Genomic DNA, 26,371 nt, shown 5'->3' on the forward strand with positions numbered 1-26,371 from the left:
CACTTTCACCTAGAAACTCGATTCACACTTTTTATTATTCAGCTTACTGTGGAGACACATGCTGGAACTTTTTTTTATTTTTATGTTTTGTAGTTTATGAGTTATTTAACTTAAACGCCCAATGCATTCTCTATGGCAATAGCACAAACTTTGGCATGCTACTAGTCCTACATACTTACAGCTAGCAACCCCATTCTAGCCTACTTAGGTTCATCTTACGGTGGACATGTTTGCCTGAAAATAAATCTTTGAAATGTTTCATAGTTTTAGAAATATAGTGCTTTCAAATTTGAGACATTTAACATTGGGCTCAATGGCAGCTCTATAGGCACGTCAAAAGTCACTTTCACCTAGAAACTCGATTCACACTTTTTATTATTCAGCTTACTGTGGAGACACATGCTGGAACTTTTTTTTATTTTTATGTTTTGTAGTTTATGAGTTATTTAACTTAAACGCCCAATGCATTCTCTATGGCAATAGCACAAACTTTGGCATGCTACTAGTCCTACATACTTACACCTAGCAACCCCATTCTAGCCTACTTAGGTTCATCTTACGGTGGACATGTTTGCCTGAAAAGGAATCTTTGAAATGTTTCATAGTTTTAGAAATATAGTGCTTTCAAATTTGAGACATTTAACATTGGGCTCAATGGCAGCTCTATAGGCACGTCAAAAGTCACTTTCACCTACAAACTCGATTCACACTTTTTATTATTCAGCTTACTGTGGAGACACATGCTGGAACTTTTTTTTATTTTTATGTTTTGTAGTTTATGAGTTATTTAACTTAAACGCCCAATGCATTCTCTATGGCAATAGCACAAACTTTGGCATGCTACTAGTCCTACATACTTACACCTAGCAACCCCATTCTAGCCTACTTAGGTTCATCTTACGGTGGACATGTTTGCCTGAAAAGGAATCTTTGAAATGTTTCATAGTTTTAGAAATATAGTGCTTTCAAATTTGAGACATTTAACATTGGGCTCATTGGCAGCTCAATAGGCACGTCAAAAGTCACTTTCACCTAGAAACTCGATTCACACTTTTTATTATTCAGCTTACTGTGGAGACACATGCTGGAACTTTTTTTTATTTTTATGTTTTGTAGTTTATGAGTTATTTAACTTAAACGCCCAATGCATTCTCTATGGCAATAGCACAAACTTTGGCATGCTACTAGTCCTACATACTTACACCTAGCAACCCCATTCTAGCCTACTTAGGTTCATCTTACGGTGGACATGTTTGCCTGAAAATAAATCTTTGAAATGTTTCATAGTTTTAGAAATATAGTGCTTTCAAATTTGAGACATTTACCATTGGGCTCAATGGCAGCTCTATAGGCACGTCAAAAGTCACTTTCACCTAGAAACTCGATTCACACTTTTTATTATTCAGCTTACTGTGGAGACACATGCTGGAACTTTTTTTTATTTTTATGTTTTGTAGTTTATGAGTTATTTAACTTAAACGCCCAATGCATTCTCTATGGCAATAGCACAAACTTTGGCATGCTACTAGTCCTACATACTTACACCTAGCAACCCCATTCTAGCCTACTTAGGTTCATCTTACGGTGGACATGTTTGCCTGAAAAGGAATCTTTGAAATGTTTCATAGTTTTAGAAATATAGTGCTTTCAAATTTGAGACATTTAACATTGGGCTCAATGGCAGCTCTATAGGCACGTCAAAAGTCACTTTCACCTACAAACTCGATTCACACTTTTTATTATTCAGCTTACTGTGGAGACACATGCTGGAACTTTTTTTTATTTTTATGTTTTGTAGTTTATGAGTTATTTAACTTAAACGCCCAATGCATTCTCTATGGCAATAGCACAAACTTTGGCATGCTACTAGTCCTACATACTTACACCTAGCAACCCCATTCTAGCCTACTTAGGTTCATCTTACGGTGGACATGTTTGCCTGAAAAGGAATCTTTGAAATGTTTCATAGTTTTAGAAATATAGTGCTTTCAAATTTGAGACATTTAACATTGGGCTCATTGGCAGCTCAATAGGCACGTCAAAAGTCACTTTCACCTAGAAACTCGATTCACACTTTTTATTATTCAGCTTACTGTGGAGACACATGCTGGAACTTTTTTTAATTTTTATGTTTTGTAGTTTATGAGTTATTTAACTTAAACGCCCAATGCATTCTCTATGGCAATAGCACAAACTTTGGCATGCTAGTAGTCCTACATACTTAGACCTAGCAACCCCATTCTAGCCTACTTAAGTTCATCTTACGGTGGACATGTTTGCCTGAAAAGGAATCTTTGAAATGTTTCATAGTTTTAGAAATATAGTGCTTTCAAATTTGAGACATTTAACATTGGGCTCAATGGCTGCTCAATAGGCACGTCAAAAGTCACTTTCACCTAGAAACTCGATTCACACTTTTTATTATTCAGCTTACTGTGGAGACACATGCTGGAACTTTTTTTTATTTTTATGTTTAGTAGTTTATGAGTTATTCATTTTTGAGGATTTGAAAAAAAATAAAAAAATACAAAAACGATGGGCTATAACCCATAGTTTTTTTCATTTTTTCATTTTTTTCAAATCCTCAAAAATGATGAAAAACGGCGTGCTATAGTATGCCGTACGATATGGGCTAAAGCCCATGGTCCAAAATGATGAAAAACGAGGACTAAAAAAAATCAAAAATTCAAAAAACGATGGGCTATAACCCATCGTTTTTTTTCATTTTTTCATTTTTTTCAAATCCTCAAAAATGATGAAAACGGCGTGCTATAGTATGCCGTACGATATGGGCTATAGCCCATTGTCCAAAATGATGAAAAACGAAGATTAAACAAAAAAATCAAAAATCAAAAAACTATGGGCTATAACTCATCGTTTTTTTCATTTTTTCATTTTTTTCAAATCCTCAAAAATGATGAAAAACGGCGTGCTATAGTATGCCGTACGATATGGGCTAAAGCCCATGGTCCAAAATGATGAAAAACGAGGATTAAAAAAAAATTCAAAAATTCAAAAAACGATGGGCTATAACCCATCGTTTTTTAAATTTTTTATTTTTTTTCAAATCCTCAAAATTGATGAAAAACGGCGTGCTATAGTATGCCGTACGATATGGGCTATAGCCCATTGTCCAAAATGATGAAAAACGAGGATAAAAAAAATAATCAAAAATTCAAAAAAACGATGGGCTATAACCCATCGTTTTTTTCATTTTTTTCAAATCCTCAAAAATGATGAAAAACGGCGTGCTATAGTATGCCGTACGATATGGGCTAAAGCCCATGGTCCAAAATGATGAAAAACGAGGATTAAAAAAAAATTCAAAAATTCAAAAAACGATGGGCTATAACCCATCGTTTTTTTCATTTTTTTCAAATCCTCAAAAATGATGAAAAACGGCGTGCTATATAGTATGCCGTACGTATGGGCTATAGCCCATTGTCCAAAATGATGAAAAATGAGGATTAAAAAAAATCAAAAATTCAAAAAACGATGGGCTATAACCCATCGTTTTTTCATTTTTTTCATTTTTTTCAAATCCTCAAAAATGATGAAAAACGGCGTGCTATATATAGTATGCCGTACGATATGGGCTATAGCCCATTGTCCAAAATGATGAAAAACGAGGATTAAAAAAAATCAAAAGTTCAAAAAACGATGGGCTATAACCCATCGGTTTTTTCATTTTTTCATTTTTTTCAAATCCTCAAAAATGATGAAAAACGGCGTGCTATAGTATGGCGTACGATATGGGCTATAGCCCATTGTCTAAAATGATGAAAAACGAGGATTAAAAAAAATAATCAAAAATTCAAAAAACGATGGGCTATAACCCATCGTTTTTTTCATTTTTTCATTTTTTTCAAATCCTCAAAAATAATGAAAAACGGCGTGCTATAGTATGCCGTACGATATGGGCTAAAGCCCATGGTCCAAAATGATGAAAAACGAGGATTAAAAAAAATTCAAAAATTCAAAAAACGATGGGCTATAACCCATCGTTTTTTTCATTTTTTCATTTTTTTCAAATCCTCAAAAATGATGAAGAACGGCGTGCTATAGTATGCCGTACGTATGGGCTATAGCCCATTGTCCAAAATGATGAAAAACGAGGATAAAAAAAAATGAAAAATTCAAAAAACGATGGGCTATAACCCATCGTTTTTTTTTCATTTTTTCATTTTTTTCAAATCCTCAAAAATGATGAAAAACGGCGTGCTATAGTATGCCGTACGATATGGGCTATAGCCCATGGTCCAAAATGATGAAAAACGAGGATTAAAAAAGAAATCAAAAATTAAAAAAACGATGGGCTATAACCCATCGTTTTCTTCATTTTTTCATTTTTTTCAAATCCTCAAAAATAATGAAAAACGGCGTGCTATAGTATGCCGTACGATATGGGCTAAAGCCCATGGTCCAAAATGATGAAAAACGAGGATTAAAAAAAATTCAAAAATTCAAAAAACGATGGGCTATAACCCATCGTTTTTTTCATTTTTTCATTTTTTTCAAATCCTCAAAAATGATGAAAAACGGCGTGCTATAGTATGCCGTACGTATGGGCTATAGCCCATTGTCCAAAATGATGAAAAACGAGGATAAAAAAAAATCAAAAATTCAAAAAACGATGGGCTATAACCCATCGTTTTCTTCATTTTTTCATTTTTTTCAAATCCTCAAAAATGATGAAAAACGGCGTGCTACCGTATAGTATGCCGTACGATATGGGCTATAGCCGATATCCTCGCGGTGTATAGCGGTGTATGAGAATGGGTCTTGCGGAGGATGAGAGCATTCCTCTCATCCTCCGCAACACAATGCATTCTCTATGGCAATAGCACAAACTTTGGCATGCTACTAGTCCTACATACTTACACCTAGCAACCCCATTCTAGCCTACTTAGGTTCATCTTACGGTGGACATGTTTGCCTGAAAATAAATCTTTGAAATGTTTCATAGTTTTAGAAATATAGTGCTTTCAAATTTGAGACATTTAACATTGGGCTCAATGGCAGCTCTATAGGCACGTCAAAAGTCACTTTCACCTAGAAACTCGATTCACACTTTTTATTATTCAGCTTACTGTGGAGACACATGCTGGAACTTTTTTTTATTTTTATGTTTTGTAGTTTATGAGTTATTTAACTTAAACGCCCAATGCATTCTCTATGGCAATAGCACAAACTTTGGCATGCTACTAGTCCTACATACTTACACCTAGCAACCCCATTCTAGCCTACTTAGGTTCATCTTACGGTGGACATGTTTGCCTGAAAAGGAATCTTTGAAATGTTTCATAGTTTTAGAAATATAGTGCTTTCAAATTTGAGACATTTAACATTGGGCTCAATGGCAGCTCTATAGGCACGTCAAAAGTCACTTTCACCTAGAAACTCGATTCACACTTTTTATTATTCAGCTTACTGTGGAGACACATGCTGGAACTTTTTTTTATTTTTATGTTTTGTAGTTTATGAGTTATTTAACTTAAACGCCCAATGCATTCTCTATGGCAATAGCACAAACTTTGGCATGCTACTAGTCCTACATACTTACACCTAGCAACCCCATTCTAGCCTACTTAGGTTCATCTTACGGTGGACATGTTTGCCTGAAAAGGAATCTTTGAAATGTTTCATAGTTTTAGAAATATAGTGCTTTCAAATTTGAGACATTTAACATTGGACTCAATGGCAGCTCAATAGGCACGTCAAAAGTCACTTTCACCTAGAAACTCGATTCACACTTTTTATTATTCAGCTTACTGTGGAGACACATGCTGGAACTTTTTTTTATTTTTATGTTTTGTAGTTTATGAGTTATTTAACTTAAACGCCCAATGCATTCTCTATGGCAATAGCACAAACTTTGGCATGCTACTAGTCCTACATACTTACACCTAGCAACCCCATTCTAGCCTACTTAGGTTCATCTTACGGTGGACATGTTTGCCTGAAAATAAATCTTTGAAATGTTTCATAGTTTTAGAAATATAGTGCTTTCAAATTTGAGACATTTAACATTGGGCTCAATGGCAGCTCTATAGGCACGTCAAAAGTCACTTTCACCTAGAAACTCGATTCACACTTTTTATTATTCAGCTTACTGTGGAGACACATGCTGAAACTTTTTTTTATTTTTATGTTTTGTAGTTTATGAGTTATTTAACTTAAACGCCCAATGCATTCTCTATGGCAATAGCACAAACTTTGGCATGCTACTAGTCCTACATACTTACACCTAGCAACCCCATTCTAGCCTACTTAGGTTCATCTTACGGTGGACATGTTTGCCTGAAAAGGAATCTTTGAAATGTTTCATAGTTTTAGAAATATAGTGCTTTCAAATTTGAGACATTTAACATTGGGCTCAATGGCAGCTCTATAGGCACGTCAAAAGTCACTTTCACCTACAAACTCGATTCACACTTTTTATTATTCAGCTTACTGTGGAGACACATGCTGGAACTTTTTTTTATTTTTATGTTTTGTAGTTTATGAGTTATTTAACTTAAACGCCCAATGCATTCTCTATGGCAATAGCACAAACTTTGGCATGCTACTAGTCCTACATACTTACACCTAGCAACCCCATTCTAGCCTACTTAGGTTCATCTTACGGTGGACATGTTTGCCTGAAAAGGAATCTTTGAAATGTTTCATAGTTTTAGAAATATAGTGCTTTCAAATTTGAGACATTTAACATTGGGCTCAATGGCAGCTCTATAGGCACGTCAAAAGTCACTTTCACCTACAAACTCGATTCACACTTTTTATTATTCAGCTTACTGTGGAGACACATGCTGGAACTTTTTTTTATTTTTATGTTTTGTAGTTTATGAGTTATTTAACTTAAACGCCCAATGCATTCTCTATGGCAATAGCACAAACTTTGGCATGCTACTAGTCCTACATACTTACACCTAGCAACCCCATTCTAGCCTACTTAGGTTCATCTTACGGTGGACATGTTTGCCTGAAAAGGAATCTTTGAAATGTTTCATAGTTTTAGAAATATAGTGCTTTCAAATTTGAGACATTTAACATTGGGCTCAATGGCAGCTCTATAGGCACGTCAAAAGTCACTTTCACCTACAAACTCGATTCACACTTTTTATTATTCAGCTTACTGTGGAGACACATGCTGGAACTTTTTTTTATTTTTATGTTTTGTAGTTTATGAGTTATTTAACTTAAACGCCCAATGCATTCTCTATGGCAATAGCACAAACTTTGGCATGCTACTAGTCCTACATACTTACACCTAGCAACCCCATTCTAGCCTACTTAGGTTCATCTTACGGTGGACATGTTTGCCTGAAAAGGAATCTTTGAAATGTTTCATAGTTTTAGAAATATAGTTCTTTCAAATTTGAGACTTTTAAATGGGGCTCAATGGCAGATTTTGGCACGTCAAAAAATCACTTTCACCTAGAAACTCCATTCACACTTTTTATTATTCAGCTTACTGTGGAGACACATGCTGGAACTTTTTACTTTGGATCTTTTTATAGTTTCTGAGTTATTTAACTTAAACGCCCAATGCATTCTCTATGGCAATAGCACAAACTTTGGCATGCTAATAGTCCTACATATTTAAACCTACCAACCCCATTCTAGCCTACTTAGGTTCATCTTACGGTGGACATGTTTGCCTGAAAAGGAATCTTTGAAAGGTGTCATAGTTTTAGAAATATAGTGCTTTCAAATTTGAGACTTTTAACATGGGGCTCAATGGCAGATTTTGGCACTTCAAAAAATCACTTTCACCTAGAAACTCCATTCACACTTTTTATTATTCAGCTTACTGTGGAGACACATGCTGGAACGTTTTACTTTGAAAGGTTTTGTAGTTTCTGAGTTATTTAACTTAAACGCCCAATGCATTCTCTATGGCTATAGCACAAACTTTGGCATGCTACTTGTCCTACATACTTAAATCTACAAACCCCATTCTAGCCCACTTAGGTTCATCTTACGGTGGACATGTTTGCCTGAAAAGGAATCGTTGAAAGGTGTCAAAGTTTTAGAAATATAATGCTTTCAAATTTGAGACTTTTAAATGGGGCTCAATGGCAGATTTTGGCACGTCAAAAAATCACTTTCACCTAGAAACGCCATTCACACATTTTATTATTCAGCTTACTGTGGAGACACATGCTGGAACCTTTTACTTTGAAATGTTTTGTAGTTTCTGAGTTATTTAACTTAAATGCCCAATGCATTCTCTATGGCAATAGCACAAACTTTGGCATCCTACTAGTCCTACATACTTAAACTATACCAACCCCATTCTAGCCTACTTAGGTTCATCTTACGGTGGACATGTTTGCCTGAAAAGGAATCTTTGAAATGTTTCATAGTTTTAGAAATATATTCCTTTCAAATATGATAATTTTATAATGGAGCTCAATGGCAGACTATGACACGTCAAAAAAGCACTTTCACCTAGAAACTCCATTCACACTTTTTATAATTCAGCTTACTGTGGAGACACACGCTGGAACTTTTTACTTTTAAATGTTTTGTAGTTTCTGAGTTATTTAACTTAAACGCCCAATGCATTCTCTATGGCTATAGCACAAACTTTGGCATGCTAGTCCTACATACTTAAACCTACCAACCCCATTCTAGCCTACTTAGGTTCATCTTACGGTGGACATGTTTGCCTGAAAAGGAATATTTGAAATGTTTCAGAGTTTTAGAAATATAGTGCTTTCAAATTTGAGAAATTTACAATGGGGCTCAATGGCAGACATTGGCACGTCTAAAAAGCACTTTCACCTAGAAACTCCAACACACTTTTTATTATTCAGCTTACTGTGGAGACACATGCTGGAACATTTTACTTTGAAATGTTTTGTAGTTTCTGAGTTATTTAACTTAAACGCTGTTACATTCTCGTAGATGTCTAGGGGTTATTAAAGGATGCAACACGGCTGGCAAGTGAACTGTTGTTTTTTTCACCGTATTATAATAAGGTGTACAATAGACAGACGGTTATGCAATACATATAATAGTAGATATATATATTGTGGGAGGTTGGGTGGGAAACAGGAGTCAGAATGCAGTATCAAGGGTTTGACACACGGTGGCGCCCCTCGTTTTATTTCACACAAAGCCAAGCAAATGTCAGTTTACATCAGATTATTCATGAGTCAACATTATTTCTCTGAGTCAGGTCTCATCTGGTTGGTTCGTCACTGCAGAGGATGAGAGGGGTGGTTAGCATGAGGTCAGCGCACAGGGTAAGTACTTAGTTGGGGCCTCAGACTCCGGTCTAGGCTATCTACCAACTAGATTTCTCTATAACTTTCCTCTTCTTCCTTTTCAGGGTCCAGACTCCAGAGGGTGCCAGGAGGCTCCCCCGGAGGTAGGTAAGGTGTTAGCTCAATGTCTGCCAAGGGCTTAATTAGCTGCTTTTTTTTATACTCCTACAGCGCCAACGACGTCTTTATCGCCTTTTTAACACGTGTATAACATTGGGCAAAATAAAAAATAAAAAAAGAATAAAGAAATGTATAGAAACTGGCGCTCAGGGCCTTTTTTGCGCCCCCTAGTGGCGATGGAAGAGTTGACAGTTGTAAATGATGAACTGTCACTTTACTATAGGGCACTTAATAACATGTACTAAGGATTCATAGATATTTTAGGAAAAGTATTATGTTAAACTAAACATGAACAAACACATTTACCAAATATACAAATAGCTTGTATATATTATATAACATCAGTTACAAATGATTTAATAATCATTTACAGATGCATTATACATGGCTTATTCATAAATAGTTTTACTACTTACTAATACCTTATAAATTAATTGTAAATTTGTTATAAAGGTTTTAGTAATCATTTACAAATGTAAACAAACAGGTTGTTAATGATTTGTTAATAGTCTACAAACTGCTTATAAACGAAACGTTTATAAATGCTTTATAATGGGTCGTTAGTTACAACTGATTTAATAATCATTTACAGATGTATATAAATGGCTTATTAATGAATAGTTTACTACTTACTAATACCTTATAAATGTTAATAGTCTACAAACTGCTTATGAACGTTTATAAATGCTTTGTAACAGGTCATTATTGTAAAGTGCTACCAGATTTAGAGTTTCAAAGCTCCTCTGGAGTCTGGACAATGTGCGCTCAGTATGACAGACTGAGTCACAATGCCCACGAGCTCACATCACAGCTGCGCTTAAGTAGGCTTTCACAGGCTGGCCATCTGATTGTCGATAAGCTCACGGTGACGAGGTGGGCAGGTAGAAGGTGGATGGTTCTCCGCCTCCAAGCACCACAGCAGACCAGACCTGTGACTGAGAACCTCAATCAGCACTCTATACAATGCAACAGCATGTGACTGACAAATAACCGTATTACCATAATCACTGTATACTATATAATATATATATAAATATAATCACGTTATAATAATATATATATATATATATATATATACATATATAAATACAATCCCCGATTATGTAACAAACGCCCAATGCATTCTTTATGGCAATAGCACAAACTTTGGCATGCTACTAGTCCTACATACTTACGAACCTACGAACCCCATTCTAGCCTACTTAGATTAATCTTACGGTGGACATGTTTGCCTGAAAAGGAATCTTTGAAATGTGTCATAGTTTTAGAAATATAGTGCTTTCAAATTTGAGAAATGTACAATGGGGCTCAATGGCAGACATTGCACGTCTAAAAATAACTTTCAACTATTAACTCCATTCACGCTTTGTATTATTCAGCTTACTGTGGAGACACATGCTGGAACTTTTTACTTTGAAATTTTTTGTAATTTCTGAGTTATTTAACTTAAACGCCCAATGCATTCTCTATGGCAATAGCACAACATTCGGCATGCTACTAGTCCTACATAGTACATACTTGAACCTACCAACCCCATTCTAGCCTAGTTAGGTTCATCTTACGGTGGACATGTTTGCCTGAAATGGAATATTTGAAATGTTTCATAGTTTTAGACAGACAGAGTTCAATCATACTGGGCTAAGAAGAAAGTGCGCTCCAAAACGACGAGTTTGTGCCCAGAGACTGGCTTCTTTATTCCCCGTCCACTGGTTCCGTTTTTTGTTTTGCATGCCGACTATTTGGTTGTGGAAATAATACGCAGCTGGGCCCTTTTCAATCATGTGGTTGGAGTGACTGGAAACGTGCCTCAGACAGCATTCCGAAACTGAGAACAGGGCATCAGAGATTGGAGTAATTGACACTGAACTGAGAAAACAGCTGGAGTTGCAGTATACGGGACAGATGTACTTATAGGAGAGTATAGTGGCAGTTGTAAAAAAAATGTCGGAGCGGGGAATGGCTTTACGGGGCACTAGTGAAATAATTCAGTCTTGACAATGGAAATTACCTGGGCATCATTGAGGTAATAAGTGAGTTTGACCCATTTTTGAAGACACACATCGAAAAATATGGTAAAATGCTGGATCAGGTAAACCAAAAACCATCATATCTTTCCTCGACCATAATGAAGAATTAATTAAGATGATGGGGGATTGAGTATTATCACTTTATCAGATATTATCAGTGAAATGAAAATGACCAAATACTTCTCAATTAGTGTTGATTCAACCCCCGATGTTTCACACACGGATCAGCTCACATTAATTTTGCGCTATGTGTCACCCGAAGAAGGTGACATTCATGAACGCTTCATAAAGTTTCTTCCTATAGTTGACGCATTCTCTGTAAGTCCGTGATCACGGTTTTGGAGGAGATGGCTATTGAAATAGGCAATTGCAGGGGGCAAACATGTCAAACAATGCTGCAAACATGTCCATAGTGAAAGCGATAAATCTGCTAATTGAATGGGTCCCGTGCGCAGCTCACACGTTAACTCTTGTTGGTGCCAACAGCGTCAACTGCTAGAGACAGCTGACATTTTCAACTTTGTTCCAAGTCAACAGCTAGATGGGCAGTCGTAACTGCAGGATTGTATTCTCCAGCGTTTTCATAAAACAAGTGAGGCGCTACAGGCTGTGCGTCTGGACTTGTGTAATGCAGTTGATTTGGTCAGAACGCTGAGAGGTTATACCGCAGGCTTGCGAGATAATTTTAATGTATTTGAGGAACAAGCTAAACGTATGTCTCCAACAGTATCACAACTTTACAAAGGAGACATAGAGAGACAAAAGAAACGTACAGTGCAGGCGGATGAGTCCACAGAACATGAGGTTAATTTAGCAGGGTGTCTATTTGACTGTTATGGTCAAATAGACACCAGATGTCAATGGTTACGATTAGTAGCAGAACTAGATCACAGGTAGGCCTATCAGTCTTATTATCAGTCTTATAACTGAATAATGTTTTTGGCTTTCTGAATTACTTACCCCTCTCTCTGCACAACAGCTTTGAGCAGCTGACCTCCAGAGGCGATATTCAACTGACTTGGGGGTACACTTTGTTGAAGAGATTGTCCAATACCAAGAATGTATTAGTGGGGATGATACTTCTAATGCAAGAGAGCTTTGCCAGACCATGAGGAAAAGAAAAACATCAGGCGTCTTCCCAAATGTAGACATTGCTCTAAGGCTTTTCTTGACTTTACCTGTGAGTAATGCAAGTGGTGAGCGCAGTTTTTCTAGACTGGCACTGCCACTCATAAAGGATAAACTGAGGTCCACAATGGGACAGGAGAGGCTAAATAGTCTGACTGTGATGTCATTTGAGAGTGACGTCCTCCGCAAATTGGATTTTAGTGACCTGATTAAGCTTTAAGATGTCACTTATTGACACTTGCTCTCTGTCCTTTCGACAGAATGATATTAATTATTATGAAACAAAGCAGCGACTTTAGATCGGACGGAACAGTCGGTGACACCCTCAATCAGGGCACTGCGTGCGTACGCTCGTGACTGGCTCGACCAATCAGAGCGCGAGTTGGCAGCTTGCTACGTATGTCAGGTGGTCCCTTTGACCCTTTGGATTGCCTCCTTGTGTTGGTGGCGTTGCTCGGCCAATCAGGGATTGGCTGATGACACAACTGTGTGTGTTTATGTAAAAAAAGACATATGTGGATGACGTAACCAAATTAAGTTTATAGTATATATGAACTATAGGCCAATATGTCAGATGTTTCAATAACTTGATCGGGGTCCGCTTATAGCACAGTAGTTGGCGGTGGAGAGCCAGGCGCAAACAGAACGTTCAAGCACTGCGCATAACTTGTGTGCTCTGCTCGCGCACACACAGGCCATTCATTGCCTGCTTGTGTGCCAAACGCAAGTTGGCAGCTTGACAGAGTGCATTTACTTTAATTATGCCTGAGCTGCTGAGTCAACCATAGGTCAGGCATGCCCAAATACGGAGCTCATGGTGCTGGAACCGGCTCAAGTTTTTACTTGAGTAGCCTACTGTAAAAGTAGCCATATTACAATGTAGAAACTGTATTCAAAATGTTACTTGGTTACTAGGTATTGGCATCAACATATCTTACATACCAAAAGTATTACATTTTCAAAAATAAATAAATCTGCAAGTTTTAAAAGTATAAAATATGGCTTAATTTGTTCATGTACATTTTGTAATAATAATAACCTTGCGCTTTAGTTTTTATTCTTGCATAATGGCATGACAGACGTTTCGGCTATCCAGCCTTCATCAGTGTGGAGAGTTTGTAAATGTCCCTTTTAAAGGAGTGAGTGGTGACAATGCAGGTGCACCCAATCACCATTGATCACCTCACATCACAACACTGGGTGTGATATGTGACCTTTAATGTGATCTGAACGGGTAACACACCATAAGTCAGAGCACGGTGGTCACAAGAAAAGTAATAATAATAATCCAAATGTGTGATGTGTGATGGCAGCAGTCAAATAGTCAATGTGTGACTGCGGCCATCACACTTGTATTACTTCAGATTGTATTGTGAGTATTACAATAAATACTGTAAAGAATGCTTTCACATCATAGTCATCGATGGGTAGCCAGAATTACCCCACTGAATATTGCTACTCCATATATGGAGATATCTGACATCGTCTTACCAACATATCCATGTCTGACATCACAAACCCCATATTTGGACCAGGCTGATCCAGAGCTCTACATGAGATGACAGTGACATTAAGTGCTGAAATCATGCCAATGTAGAACTCCATGTATGGATGACATCGACTGACATCATCGTGACAAGCATCGAGCCAAGCTCCATATAAAGAGTGGTTATTACCCTTAATTAATACACTGACAGGCAACAGCCTGGAATCAACGGTTAACACCATTCTAAAAGGACAAAGCAGCGCAAGATCATCCACCAAACCGCAAACATGAGCAGGAAATTCTTTGTCGGTGGTAACTGGAAGATGAACGGCGACAAGGCGAGCCTCGGCGAGCTCATGAAGACCCTGAACAGCGCCACGGTGGACCCCAGCGTCGAGGTGGTGTGCAGTTCTCCGGCTGTCTATCTGGACTTCGTCAGGTCTACGTTGGACGCTAAATTCGGGGTGGCCGCTCAGAACTGCTACAAAGTCGCCAAGGGTGCCTTCACCGGGGAGATCAGCCCCGCGATGATCAAGGACTGCGGAGCCCACTGGGTGATCCTGGGACACTCCGAGAGACGCCACGTCTTCGGAGAGAGCGACGAACTCATCGGTAAGAAGACGGCCCACGTTCTGGAGAACGGCCTCCATGTCATCGCCTGCATCGGCGAGAAGCTGGAAGAGAGAGAGGCCGGCATCACGGAGAAGGTGGTCTTCGCTCAGACCAAGTTCTTCGCAGACAACGTAAAGGACTGGAGCAAGGTAGTGCTGGCCTATGAACCCGTGTGGGCTATCGGCACTGGCAGGACAGCCTCCCCGCAGCAGGCGCAGGAGGTTCACGAGAAGCTGAGGGAATGGCTGAGAGCCAACGTGTCTGAAGCCGTGGGCGACTCCGTTAGGATCATCTACGGAGGTTCCGTGACCGGTGGCACCTGCAAGGAGCTTTGTGGCCAGAAAGACATAGATGGCTTCCTTGTGGGCGGAGCGTCCCTCAAGCCAGAGTTCATTGACATCATCAATGCCAAGCAATAAAAACCCTGTGAAGTTGCGACCATGAAACCACATCCATCATAGTTCATCGGCATCATCGATCCCTCATCATTTATCCCCATGTTTTACTTGTTGGTGTAATGATGCACAGCCTGCGTAGCTAGTTCAGGCATACAACTTTTATGAGCGTGCCTATACCTGATCATGTGACTGATGCACTCTTTACCTGATCAGAGCGGCTATTTAAACTTCTCTGCCTAACTGCTCATTCCTGGCTTCCCTCCTGCTGTGCGGACGTGCGTCGCTGCTGCCTCCCTGCCTAGCTTGCTGTTAAGTTTTTGCAAATCCCACCGCCTCCCCAGCATCCACCTGTAGACTCTGTTTCTAGATGCATGGGATCTTAATTAATTCCCTGTAATTCTATTTGGCTTATAACTTAACTAAAATGTTAGTGTCACAGGGAATGAATAGGGACAGTGCCCTGACACCAATCTATGCTTCATATATCTATGCTCAATTATGCTCAATAAGGCTGCTGAGCCAGCTTGACGTCATGTCGGGGGTTCGACTCCCGATCCCGACAGCCTTTGACGCATGTCTTCTCCCCATTTCCTGACAGTCTACTTTCATCCTACTTTCCATCCAAAAAAAAGTCTTACTGAAATGACGTAATGTCCTGTGTTTCCTTTTTTGGTGGACATGCATTAATTGTAGGCTACTAATGCTGCTGCATTAATAATAATACTAATTCTTTTTTTTCTTTTCTTTTTTTTTTCTTTCTCTTTTTTTTTTTTTAAATATATATAATTATTTTTATTTAATATTACTTTGTTTTATTTTTATTTACCTGTTTGTATTATTGTTAATCTTACCCCCCCATTGAAGTTGTTATTAACCATAACCATGTGATCCCTTTCTTTGTCTGTTAGTATCTTATCTATTACCCATTGGTTTTATACCTGTATATACTGTATGTTGTGTGTATTGCTTTGTACTCAAATTATTATTGTTATTATTTCTTATACCTGTGTTTGTATGTTGTTTGTATGTCTGGCCTCGTGGGGAAAGATGGTGGGTGGGTGGGGAGGACTGGGAAGGGAGTTGTGGGAGAAAATGTAAAAAAAACCGAAGAGTCGTATTCTCTCTCTGTGAAAACTGCACATGATCCATCTCTTTGAATAAAATTTACTTAAAAAATAATAATAATAATACTAATATAACACTAATAAATAAAAAGTTGCTTCCACTAAAATATAACACCCACACACAAGGCCTCATGCATGCTGTATAGTGTAAGGGACATTTACAGTAATAAACCCCAATGCTGGGTGAGTGCAATAAACTATTATACATGAGCCTCTGGTTGCTATAAAATACCATGAACATTAATTAGACGGAAAATAAATACTTTTAAGAAGTAGGGAACATAGCTGATCTACAAGCTCACATAAGATTTCTCTTTTGAGTCTCGAGCTAACTAATCTATCTTAAAAGGTTTACTTATCTAGTGAGTTTGGAGCGGGTCGACATCAATGCAGATCATTCTTCATAATCAGGTGACTTAAAATGTAATGAATTTCACGGTGAAGTGAAATAAACAGATAGTTTTGGTACGGAAAGTATACTTGTTGGGTTATTTCAGGATCGTGGAGAGAGCATCTCAGTGGATTTGTTATCTATGAAGGTTTAAATTAGGCTAACAAATTGAGCCCCATTATGCAAATGAAACCGGTCAATATATGACATATATATATAGGCTATATGCATAAACCAAAAGACATTGATACAAAAGGTTTTCCAAATTATATGCTGGTGCCACTAGGCATGCTTAAGAACATACTAAAAAATCTAGAAAAATGAAAGGCGTCATGTTCAAGATGACGTACAAGACGGCTGCCAGAAGACCAGCTTTATCGGAGTGGCTTCCTGTTTGAGGTTGAGTCATAGTTTTACTGAGGTTAGGGTTAGGTTTAGGAAGGCTAGGAAGGAAGAACTGTCAATCACAGCAACTATACTGGCCAATCACAGCAGCCGGTCTCCCTCGAAAAGCGGTGGGGTCCATAAGCACACTACAAAAGAAGCACCGAAGTCCTGACATAACTCGCTCATCCCTTCGATTCCCCTGGTTCGCAGAAGTAATTTCTCTATGGAGAATAACATGGACTCATCCAAAAATAAACAAGCTGTCTCTGCGTTATTGTCATGGAGGTGTCTCTGTATCGTTTGCAACAGTCAGTCACTCATATATGATACAGTCTGTTTCTAGCGAAAATGTAACTAATTCAGTAGCAGTAGTTAGCGTTTTCTCTCAGTTGATTCTTAATATCCATATGAGTGAAACGGCCAGGGTCAAACACAGTTCTTATATGGGGATTATAAAGCAAGTAAAAAGTACATGAACCTGTGGATTTGCGCACTCTGCCGATATTGACGTCAGACTTCGGTGCTCTATGGCTATTATCGCAATGACTATATAACCCAAAAAGGTGGTTTGGTCGTCTAACTATAGGTTTTAGGGCTCAAGGAATGGGTTCTGAATCAGTGAATGTATTTATATATTTATATTTATTTCCAAATCCAACATGGCCCCCATCCCCGCGGTGAGGTGGTGGTCCTGTAGACGAGGTGGTGGTCCTACAGGGTTTCCAGCCACAGTTCCAGGGCAAACTTGGTTCCGGTGCTGACCCGTTCTACGTCCGGTCCACTGCTGGGAACCCGAGAACACAGCACTGACACCGGAAGCTCTGAGAGGGCGAGAGAGCCGTCTGGAGAGACCTCACACACACTGCAGCACACATGCGTGCACACGCACATGCACACACACACACACACGCACACACACACACACACACACACACACACGTTACCATTACACGGGTGCATGTGTTTGGTCAGACAGGCATTAGTCCGACACCGTACCCCGAACCCTAACGCTCCCCAGTGCCTCCCCAGTGCCCCCGCCAGTTTCCCTTCATTGTCAATGGCGTTTTTTTAAACAAACATTGAACTAAAAACAAACATTAAACCTGTATATAGGAGGCCCTCAAAAATGTAAAAGTGTCCCATCAACTATTAATGAAATTGGTCAGAAGAACAAGTAAGACGCGCAAACGTGGGAAGCGAACGCAGCTCGTAAATGGCAATAACAACATTTTTTTGAAGTTAAGTTTTTTGAAGTTAAGTGTTTTTAAAGTTTTTTAAGTTACGCTTTTTTGTTTTTTTAAGATTTTATTTTTAAGTTAAGTTTTTTCTTTTTCATTAAGTTAAGTTTTTTTTTAAGTTAAGTTGTGTGTGTGTGTGTGTGTGTGTGTGTGTGTGTGTGTGTGTGTGTGAGTGCGTGCGTGTGTTTTGTGTGATACAGCTGCGCCCTCTGGTGGCGGGCGGGTGGTGTCACAGCGGGACAGACAGACACACACACACAGACAGACATGATCTGCAGACACACACACACACACACACACAGACAGACAGACATGATCTGCAGGGTTGCATTCGCAATCAGCCAATCGATCAGCCAATAGGACGCCATTACCTGACAGAGGGAGGTAGACCAGCCAATAGAACGTCAGATTCTTCACCGTCTACAGCCGACACCATCGCTCTGACCAGAAGAGGCTCCGCCCACAAACATCCACTGACCTCTTCTGGACACGGAGAGAACTGTTCCTAGAAAGACAGACAGGTAGAGAGACAGACAGGTAGAGAGACAGACGGGTAGACAGACAGACAGATAGTCAGACGGGTAGACAGACAGACAGACAGACAGACAGACAGACAGACAGACAGACAGACAGACGTACCTGTAGTTGCACGTGTGTGTAGTTTGTGTGTAGTAACATGTACGTCACTATGTGGTGTCTATGTGGTTTTCCTCTGGACAACATGGCAGGGTAGACGGACTGTCAGGGAGACAAAACACATCATTATTATAATATCATAATAAATATACATTTATATCATATTATAAACATCATATATGTCAAGGTGTGAGACAGGAGGATAACCATTACATAATGAATTTCATTTTCAACGATCCAACTATATCGATATGCAAACAACAATATATTGTTTCGCTTGACTTATCGTATCGATTCGTATTGTCTTAAAGTACCTACTAGTATCAAGTATGTGTGCGTTGTATTCAGTTTTTGGTTTAGACTAGTTATTGGTTAGACCAGTCTTTAGTCTATGTCAAACCCTCACCCTAAACCTAACCTCCCACGGGGCAGCACACCTAAACCTAACCTTAACCCATGTCTAATAACCAATGACTAGTCTAAACTAAGTATGCACCCCGGGTTAAATTTATTTCCACCCATAAATTAACCAATATCATCGCATCAACCATGTATCGTGATGCGTATTGTATCGCTGTTAGAAAATATCTGCATCACACTGTACTGTTCATAAATCCGCCTACCAGTGACATCATCGGTAGGCAGGTTTGGATATTCCGTGTGTGTGTGTGTGTGTGTGTGTGTGTGTGGGTGTGTGTGCGTGAGTGTACCTCCCACAGTCCCAGTAATTCGGGTGAAACATCCTCGGGTTCCAGTTTGATTCCCGTTTCCTCCCTCAGCTCCCTAAGCCCCGCCTCCAGGAGCTGTCAATAACAACCATGTTCAACGAACTCGCATTAATACGCATTTGGTCATTGAGGGGTGCTAGCCCCTCCTATGCACAGTTTTGTGTGAGTTTGTACCATGCAATGTGATGATGTCTGAAGATAAGAGTGCCCCTCACTTCACACGAGTGTGATTTTTGAGGGGCGCTCCTCCTATATCCAGCTTTTAGTATATGTTCACAAACTTTGTCCTACACAAACATTACATTCTCAGTGACAATGAATGGAAAATTCTACGTCATAGTGTCTGAGCAAATAGAGTGTCTATTTTACGTCATGATGATGTACGATGATAAGAGCGCCCCTACGAAGGCTTATTACTGCCATCTTGGTAAGAAAGAATAATAATCGCTGGTGGGGGCGGGGCAATTAATGAAAATGACACTGAAGTTACACTGATGTTCAACACACATACACTATACCTGCTCATCCAGTTCAATATGACCACCTGCAGAGAACACATACACATGCGCGCGCGCGCACACACACACACACACACACACACACACACACACACACACACACACACACACACACACACACACACACACACACACACACACACACACACACACACACACAGTGAAGTGTTCTACCTTTTTCCACTGACAAAAACAAAATAAAAGTGAAGCTTTCATCATGACTATGACTAAATATATGGAAGGTTTCAGCAACAAATAAAAACTTGGGCCCATTCGGATGTTAACACGGCCCTGGTGACATCACAGGGGGGGGGATAATAAAACGGAACTAAAGCGTGAATAAAGAGTGGCATTGACCCACATGACGTCAGAGCTCAGTGGCCAATGAAAACGGCGTAACCGCCCTCCCTCTGTCTTCCTATTGGTTAGCCCATGAGATGTCACAGCCCAGAGGGAAAACTGCCCCGGCAAAACATACGATAACAATAGTGGACTCACTTCTCGAGGCCACAATAGTTATCAATAATAATAATATGGTCTTAAAGACATACCTGGTGGAACCCAGATATTTGGGAAGATTCGGAGTCCAGCAGCCCGTCTCGTCAACAGCACTCTCTGATTGGCTGACTGGAGGAGGACAGCCACGCCCACGTCCACACCCCGCTGCTGCACGTCTAATGGGATAGCGGCTCCCTCTGTGACTGACAGGTGCTTGAAGGGACAGAAGGGTGCCCTCTGGGTGGGACAAAGAGCCAGCTGGCCAATCAAACTTCATGTTTTTTTTTTTTTTTTTAAGAAGAAAGACTTGTAATAGTCCATTTGGTTCCATTTGTACACTCTCAGAGTTACAGACTTGTAAGGGTCCATTTGGAACCCCCTCAAGGAACCTAGAAAGTCCCTGGACCTCACTTTGAGAACTGCTACAATAATATGTTTGCAATATACTGTATGTATGATTGCATTTGTGTCAGAAATTAAAAATATTAGGTAGATTTTAAGGGAACTGTTAAGGAACGAGGGAAGGATTTTGCACCTCCTATTGAACATGATTTGGGCGACCATGACGCCTTCAGAATGTCAGTTCTTCCTGGACTATAATGGACTACAGCCCCCATGTTTATTGTAGTTCGTCAGATGACCTCCAGCTGATGTCAATCACCTTGTTACTGTCAAACACCTAATCATCAGACTGTATAAAGTGGCCATTGAAGAGGGAGGGGTGTGACTGGAGTTTTTGTTTTCTTTTTTTGCTTTTGTTGTAACTTGTGAATGTCTTTAGTTCTATATGCATCTGTTTTAACCAGTATTAGGTAAATAGTGTCTGCAAATATTAATGTTGTTAGATATGTTTACACATTACATATCTTCTAAAGTGGTTGTTTTGCAGTGGGTCGAATACTCAATTGTTTGGGGAAATTGTAAATACTCAGTACAAATACTTCAAAATTGTACAATCATAGACTATAGCGCTTGAACCTTTAACAACAACCTTTTTTTACCAAAGAATATCACTTACCCTGTATACCTTTAAGTACAGTAGTACTTGTAAATGTACTTAGTTATTGTCCAGTTTCCACCACTGTTGTTTTGTAGGAGTGTCATGATGCCCTTCATTCATTCACTGTGTGGGTGATCTTAGAGCAGTCTTAACAAGGTTGTATATCTGCTATATATATATATATATATATATATATATAATTATTTTTATTTTATTTTTTAAATAACAAACGCTAAAATGTGAAATGACACAGATGCTCTCCCAGTTGTAATGGTTTTGCATGCAAGCAGCAGGACAGAGATAAGGCGGTCACCTTCAGCGGGACGTGTCTTCCCATCGGTCCGCCCGTCTGTCCGGCAGCAGACAGTATGAAGCGGTTGTCCTCCAGGGAACATGTGACCACCGCCTGGTCCTCCACGCTGTTGTTGAAGTACCCTGTGATGCTCTGGAACCACAACACTGTTATTGAATTGATACCCTGTGATGCTCTGAAACCACAACACTGTTATTGAAGTACCCTGTGATGCTCTGAAACCACAACACTGTTATTGATACCCTGTGATGCTCTGAAACGACAACACTGTTATTGAAGTACCCTGTGATGCTCTGAAACCACAACACTGTTATTGAAGTACCCTGTGATGCTCTGAATTCTGAAACCACAACACTGTTATTGATACCCTGTGATGCTCTGAAACGACAACACTGTTATTGAAGTACCCTGTGATGCTCTGAAACCACAACACTGTTATTGAAGTACCCTGTGATGCTCTGAATTCTGAAACCACAACACTGTTATTGAAGTACCCTGTGATGCTCTGAATTCTGAAACCACAACACTGTTATTGAAGTACCCTGTGATGCTCTGAAACCACAACACTGTTATTGATACCCTGTGATGCTCTGAAACGACAACACTGTTATTGAAGTACCCTGTGATGCTCTGAATTCTGAAACCACAACACTGTTATTGATACCCTGTGATGCTCTGAAACGACAACACTGTTATTGAAGTACCCTGTGATGCTCTGAAACCACAACACTGTTATTGAAGTACCCTGTGATGCTCTGAAACCACAACACTGTTATTGAAGTACCCTGTGATGCTCTGAATTCTGAAACCACAACACTGTTATTGAAGTACCCTGTGATGCTCTGAAACCACAACACTGTTATTGAAGTACCCTGTGATGCTCTGAAACCACAACACTGTTATTGAAGTACCCTGTGATGCTCTGAATTCTGAAACCACAACACTGTTATTGAAGTACCCTGTGATGCTCTGAAACCACAACACTGTTATTGAAGTACCCTGTGATGCTCTGAATTCTGAAACCACAACACTGTTATTGAAGTACCCTGTGATGCTCTGAAACCACAACACTGTTATTGATACCCTGTGATGCTCTGAAACGACAACACTGTTATTGAAGTACCCTGTGATGCTCTGAATTCTGAAACCACAACACTGTTATTGATACCTGTGATGCTCTGAAACCACAACACTGTTATTGATACCTGTGATGCTCTGAAACCACAACACTGTTATTGATACCCTGTGATTCTCTGAAAGCACAACACTGTTATTGATACCCTCTGATGCTCTGTTAGCACAACACTGTTAAGTACCCTGTGATGCTCTGAAACCACAACACTGTTATTGAAGTACCCTGTGATGCTCTGAAACCACAACACTGTTATTGAAGTACCCTGTGATGCTCTGAAACCACAACACAGTTATTGAAGTACCCTGTGATGCTCTGAAACCACAACACAGTTATTGAAGTACCCTGTGATGCTCTGAAACCACAACACAGTTATTGAAGTACCCAGTGATGCTATGAAACCACAACACTGTTATTGATACCCTGTGACTATGAAACCACAACACTGTTATTGAAGTACCCTGTGATCAATCAATCAATCAGATTTATTGTCACTTCCACAATATACACTGGGCATACAGGGGAGCAAAATACCGTTCTCCATGGCTCATGATGCTTCACATTTAAAAACAATAGACACATTAAAAAGTGGCAAAGCCTTTTAAAAAAACATTAAAAAGGTAAAAGGAGCAGACAACATTGGCAGGAGAAAGTGCTGATGCATTCAAAGTGCATGTGTGTAAAGTGCTATTCATCTCTCAGGATGTTGGCCTTGGGGGCAATATGTGGCTATGAATGTGATGCTCTGAAACCACAACACTGTTATTGAAGTACCCGGCGATGCTCTGAAACCACAACACATTCACCATCAGCATTCATTCATTACTTGTAATAACAGTTTGCAAAAAAAGGACAGAGGATACAGTTAGTAAAAATGAATCACTCGTGTGAAGTGAGGGGCGCTTAGATGTTTGGGGGCAAATGTTGATGTTCTCATGTGTCCATGAAAAATTAAATACATGAATTACAAGATGAATTTACTGTATATCAGCAAGATGATATGTCTTACATTACGTTGTCATTTACTGTCCTAAACAAACATTAAAGTCCACAGACTTAGCTGGCATAGAATTACATCATCATAACTACCCTATACAAACATTAAAGTCCAAATGGTGTGTTCACAACAGGGGCAGAAATACACAAATATTTTGGGGATCCTTGAAAAAATAACTACACTTTAGAAACCATGCAACCAGCCCAAATAAGCCCAGTCACTTAAAATATGCAGACATGGCAACACTGCTCAAACACCTGGTTTTAGAGATGGATTGATTGATTGAAATATGTATTAACAGTTTGCAGAATGACAGTACATTTCAAGCACAAACTCAATACAAAGACTGTTAACTGTGAGTGGACGACCCAATTAGGCATTAGGGGAGGATGGGGGAAGATGAACCGTCGGGTAAGTTGAACCACCCCCTGTATCTTTAAAACTACACACATGAGTTGTCATGTGACCTCAAAATCAGGACACACCCACCATTTCAACCTGACTGTGAAGATGAGAGACACATGGACAAAGTGGAAAGTACATTTATACACAAAAAAGTGTTTTTTGCTGGTCAAAGTAAAAAAATAAACTTTTCTGGAATAATCATTTTTATATTAAGCAAAAGCACCCAGGTCTAAACTTATATATCATGCATGTTGGTGATATACCAATGTATAAAACCCATGTGAATCATTTAGCTAAACATTAGCCTGGAGCATTAAGCTAGCCATGTTTTGTCAAAAAGTGGCCATGGGGCAAGTTGAACCAATTCCTTGGGGTAAATTGAGCCAATTTTCTTAATGTGAATCACCATTCATATTTTTGTATTAAGTATTAGCTACTCAAATTATACTGAATGACCTTTAATTTGGATGTTTGCAAATGTTTGCAAATTTGCTATATTGTATTAACAATATTGCAAATATTATAAGGTTCTGAATAACAAACTTTATTTAATTGTCTTTATATTGTTTAAATAATAAATAAACAGAAAAATAAGACTATTTGCAAAAGGGAAAACTGTTATTAAATTATTTTCAATACGTGAATACATTATCTGTTCAAGTTTAAGCTCTTTACATTAAAATATCATGTGGTTCAATTTTGGATCAACTTACCCCTTACCTGGGGCAAATTGAGCCACTTTTTTCTTTTTTTTTTTAAAGGTCATATTTTCATGGCCCTTTGTCATAGCTGCTTACTCATCATTTCAATTGATAGAGGACATCCTGAAATATGTGTAGATCATTAGATTTGACTGCCATCTCATTTTGCCTTGCTTCCAGGACAACTTAAGTAAAAAGTGGTTCATCTTCCCCCATCCTCCCCTACACTTGTTTACAAGAGGGTCGACCATGTTCAATTCATCAAAACATTTAGAGACGTACAAATAGACACTTCTATATAGTCAAAGAACAGAACAGGAATTCATCTCTCTACATCATAATGGAGGTAAAAAGGGAAAGAAACATATACAGTGAGGGGGAAATGGGGGGGGGGGGGGATTTAAACTGACCTGCAAAAAGTGCGCGCGCTGCGGGGCCGCGCGGGTCTCCTTGGAGAGGACGTGCACGAGCACCTTCCTCACCGCGTCCATGTTTATGCCGTTTGTTTGTTATTGTTCCAACTTCTGGGTTCTGCTTCTTCAGTGGCTTTAAAAAACAGCATACATAATGCTTGAGCATTGGTGGTGCCATGCTGCCTCCCACTGGTCGTTTGGGGAAATACACACAACTTTGTGGAAGTTATGAGGGGGAATAATTTATTAATGATGTATGACATATGACATCAGCATCTCCACTTATATAAAGTCTGCTGGTAAAATGTATTACAAGAGGCAACCACACTTGCTACAAGTTGCATATTTCTAGTGAATATATTGATTAATCATAGCATAATCTTATTTATTTGACAATTTGACCAATGTTCGATCAGTTTTATAGTATAGTTTGTTGAGTACTTTTGACAGTCATTTTAAGCATTGAATAAGGACCATGTGGGGACCTCCCTGGGGGTCTTGACCGACCCACAGGTTGAGAACCACTGCTGTATAACCATCACAGCCAAGCCGAGTGCCACGCTACGAGCTTGTAGATCTGCTATTTTTGAAAAATCGTGAAAATGTGCCTCAAATCTTTTAATATATACTTTCAAAGCGAACGTTTTTGACTTGCTTACAATTTACAATTTACAATTTAGGCATTTAGCAGACGCTCTTAATCCAGAGCGACTTACATTTAGGCAAGAACAAAAGCATGGGAATACATCACATAAAAGCATTTATCATGAAACATGCGTAAGATAAGAAGGTAACAGTGGAATATCTATATGATGAAACTATACATACACTATACATAATAAAC

General features: G+C 39.1%; 2 protein-coding genes across 2 annotated transcripts; one reads left to right on the forward strand and one right to left on the reverse strand.

Annotated features, from left to right (window-relative positions):
* Window positions 1–14,242: 14,242 nt before the first annotated feature.
* On the forward strand, window positions 14,243–15,208 carry LOC310876316 (triosephosphate isomerase B-like). The gene has a single exon (XM_083789832.1). The coding sequence runs from the start codon at window positions 14,324–14,326 to the stop codon at window positions 15,065–15,067; it is 744 nt and encodes a 247-aa protein (XP_083645958.1). The 5' UTR covers window positions 14,243–14,323; the 3' UTR covers window positions 15,068–15,208.
* A 2,260-nt stretch (window positions 15,209–17,468) lies between these two features.
* On the reverse strand, window positions 17,469–25,848 carry nudt17 (nudix (nucleoside diphosphate linked moiety X)-type motif 17). Its single transcript, XM_083789921.1, has 8 exons — window positions 25,525–25,848; window positions 21,880–22,011; window positions 20,620–20,803; window positions 20,069–20,094; window positions 19,533–19,625; window positions 18,826–18,924; window positions 18,558–18,691; window positions 17,469–17,810 (listed from the first exon to the last, which is right to left on the reverse strand). Exons 1-8 carry the CDS (start codon window positions 25,603–25,605, stop codon window positions 17,660–17,662), a joined length of 900 nt encoding a protein of 299 aa, XP_083646047.1. The 5' UTR covers window positions 25,606–25,848; the 3' UTR covers window positions 17,469–17,659.
* Window positions 25,849–26,371: the final 523 nt, after the last annotated feature.

Source organism: Protomyctophum parallelum, assembly GCF_964188405.1.
Source record: "Protomyctophum parallelum genome assembly, chromosome: 19".
NCBI classification, from domain to species: Eukaryota; Metazoa; Chordata; class Actinopteri; order Myctophiformes; family Myctophidae; genus Protomyctophum; species Protomyctophum parallelum.

Coding starts and splice junctions, on each gene's coding strand:
- nudt17 (XM_083789921.1), bottom strand. CDS start 25,605: ATGGACGCGGTGAGGAAGGTGCTCGTGCACGTCCTCTCCAAGGAGACC. Junction 19,626..20,068: donor ATATTGAACTGGATGAGCAG/GTATAGTGTATG, acceptor TGTTATTGACAG/CTCCTGGAGGCGGGGCTTAG. Junction 17,811..18,557: donor GGTCTACCTCCCTCTGTCAG/GTAATGGCGTCC, acceptor TGTGTGCTGCAG/TGTGTGTGAGGTCTCTCCAG.
- LOC310876316 (XM_083789832.1), top strand. CDS start 14,324: ATGAGCAGGAAATTCTTTGTCGGTGGTAACTGGAAGATGAACGGCGAC.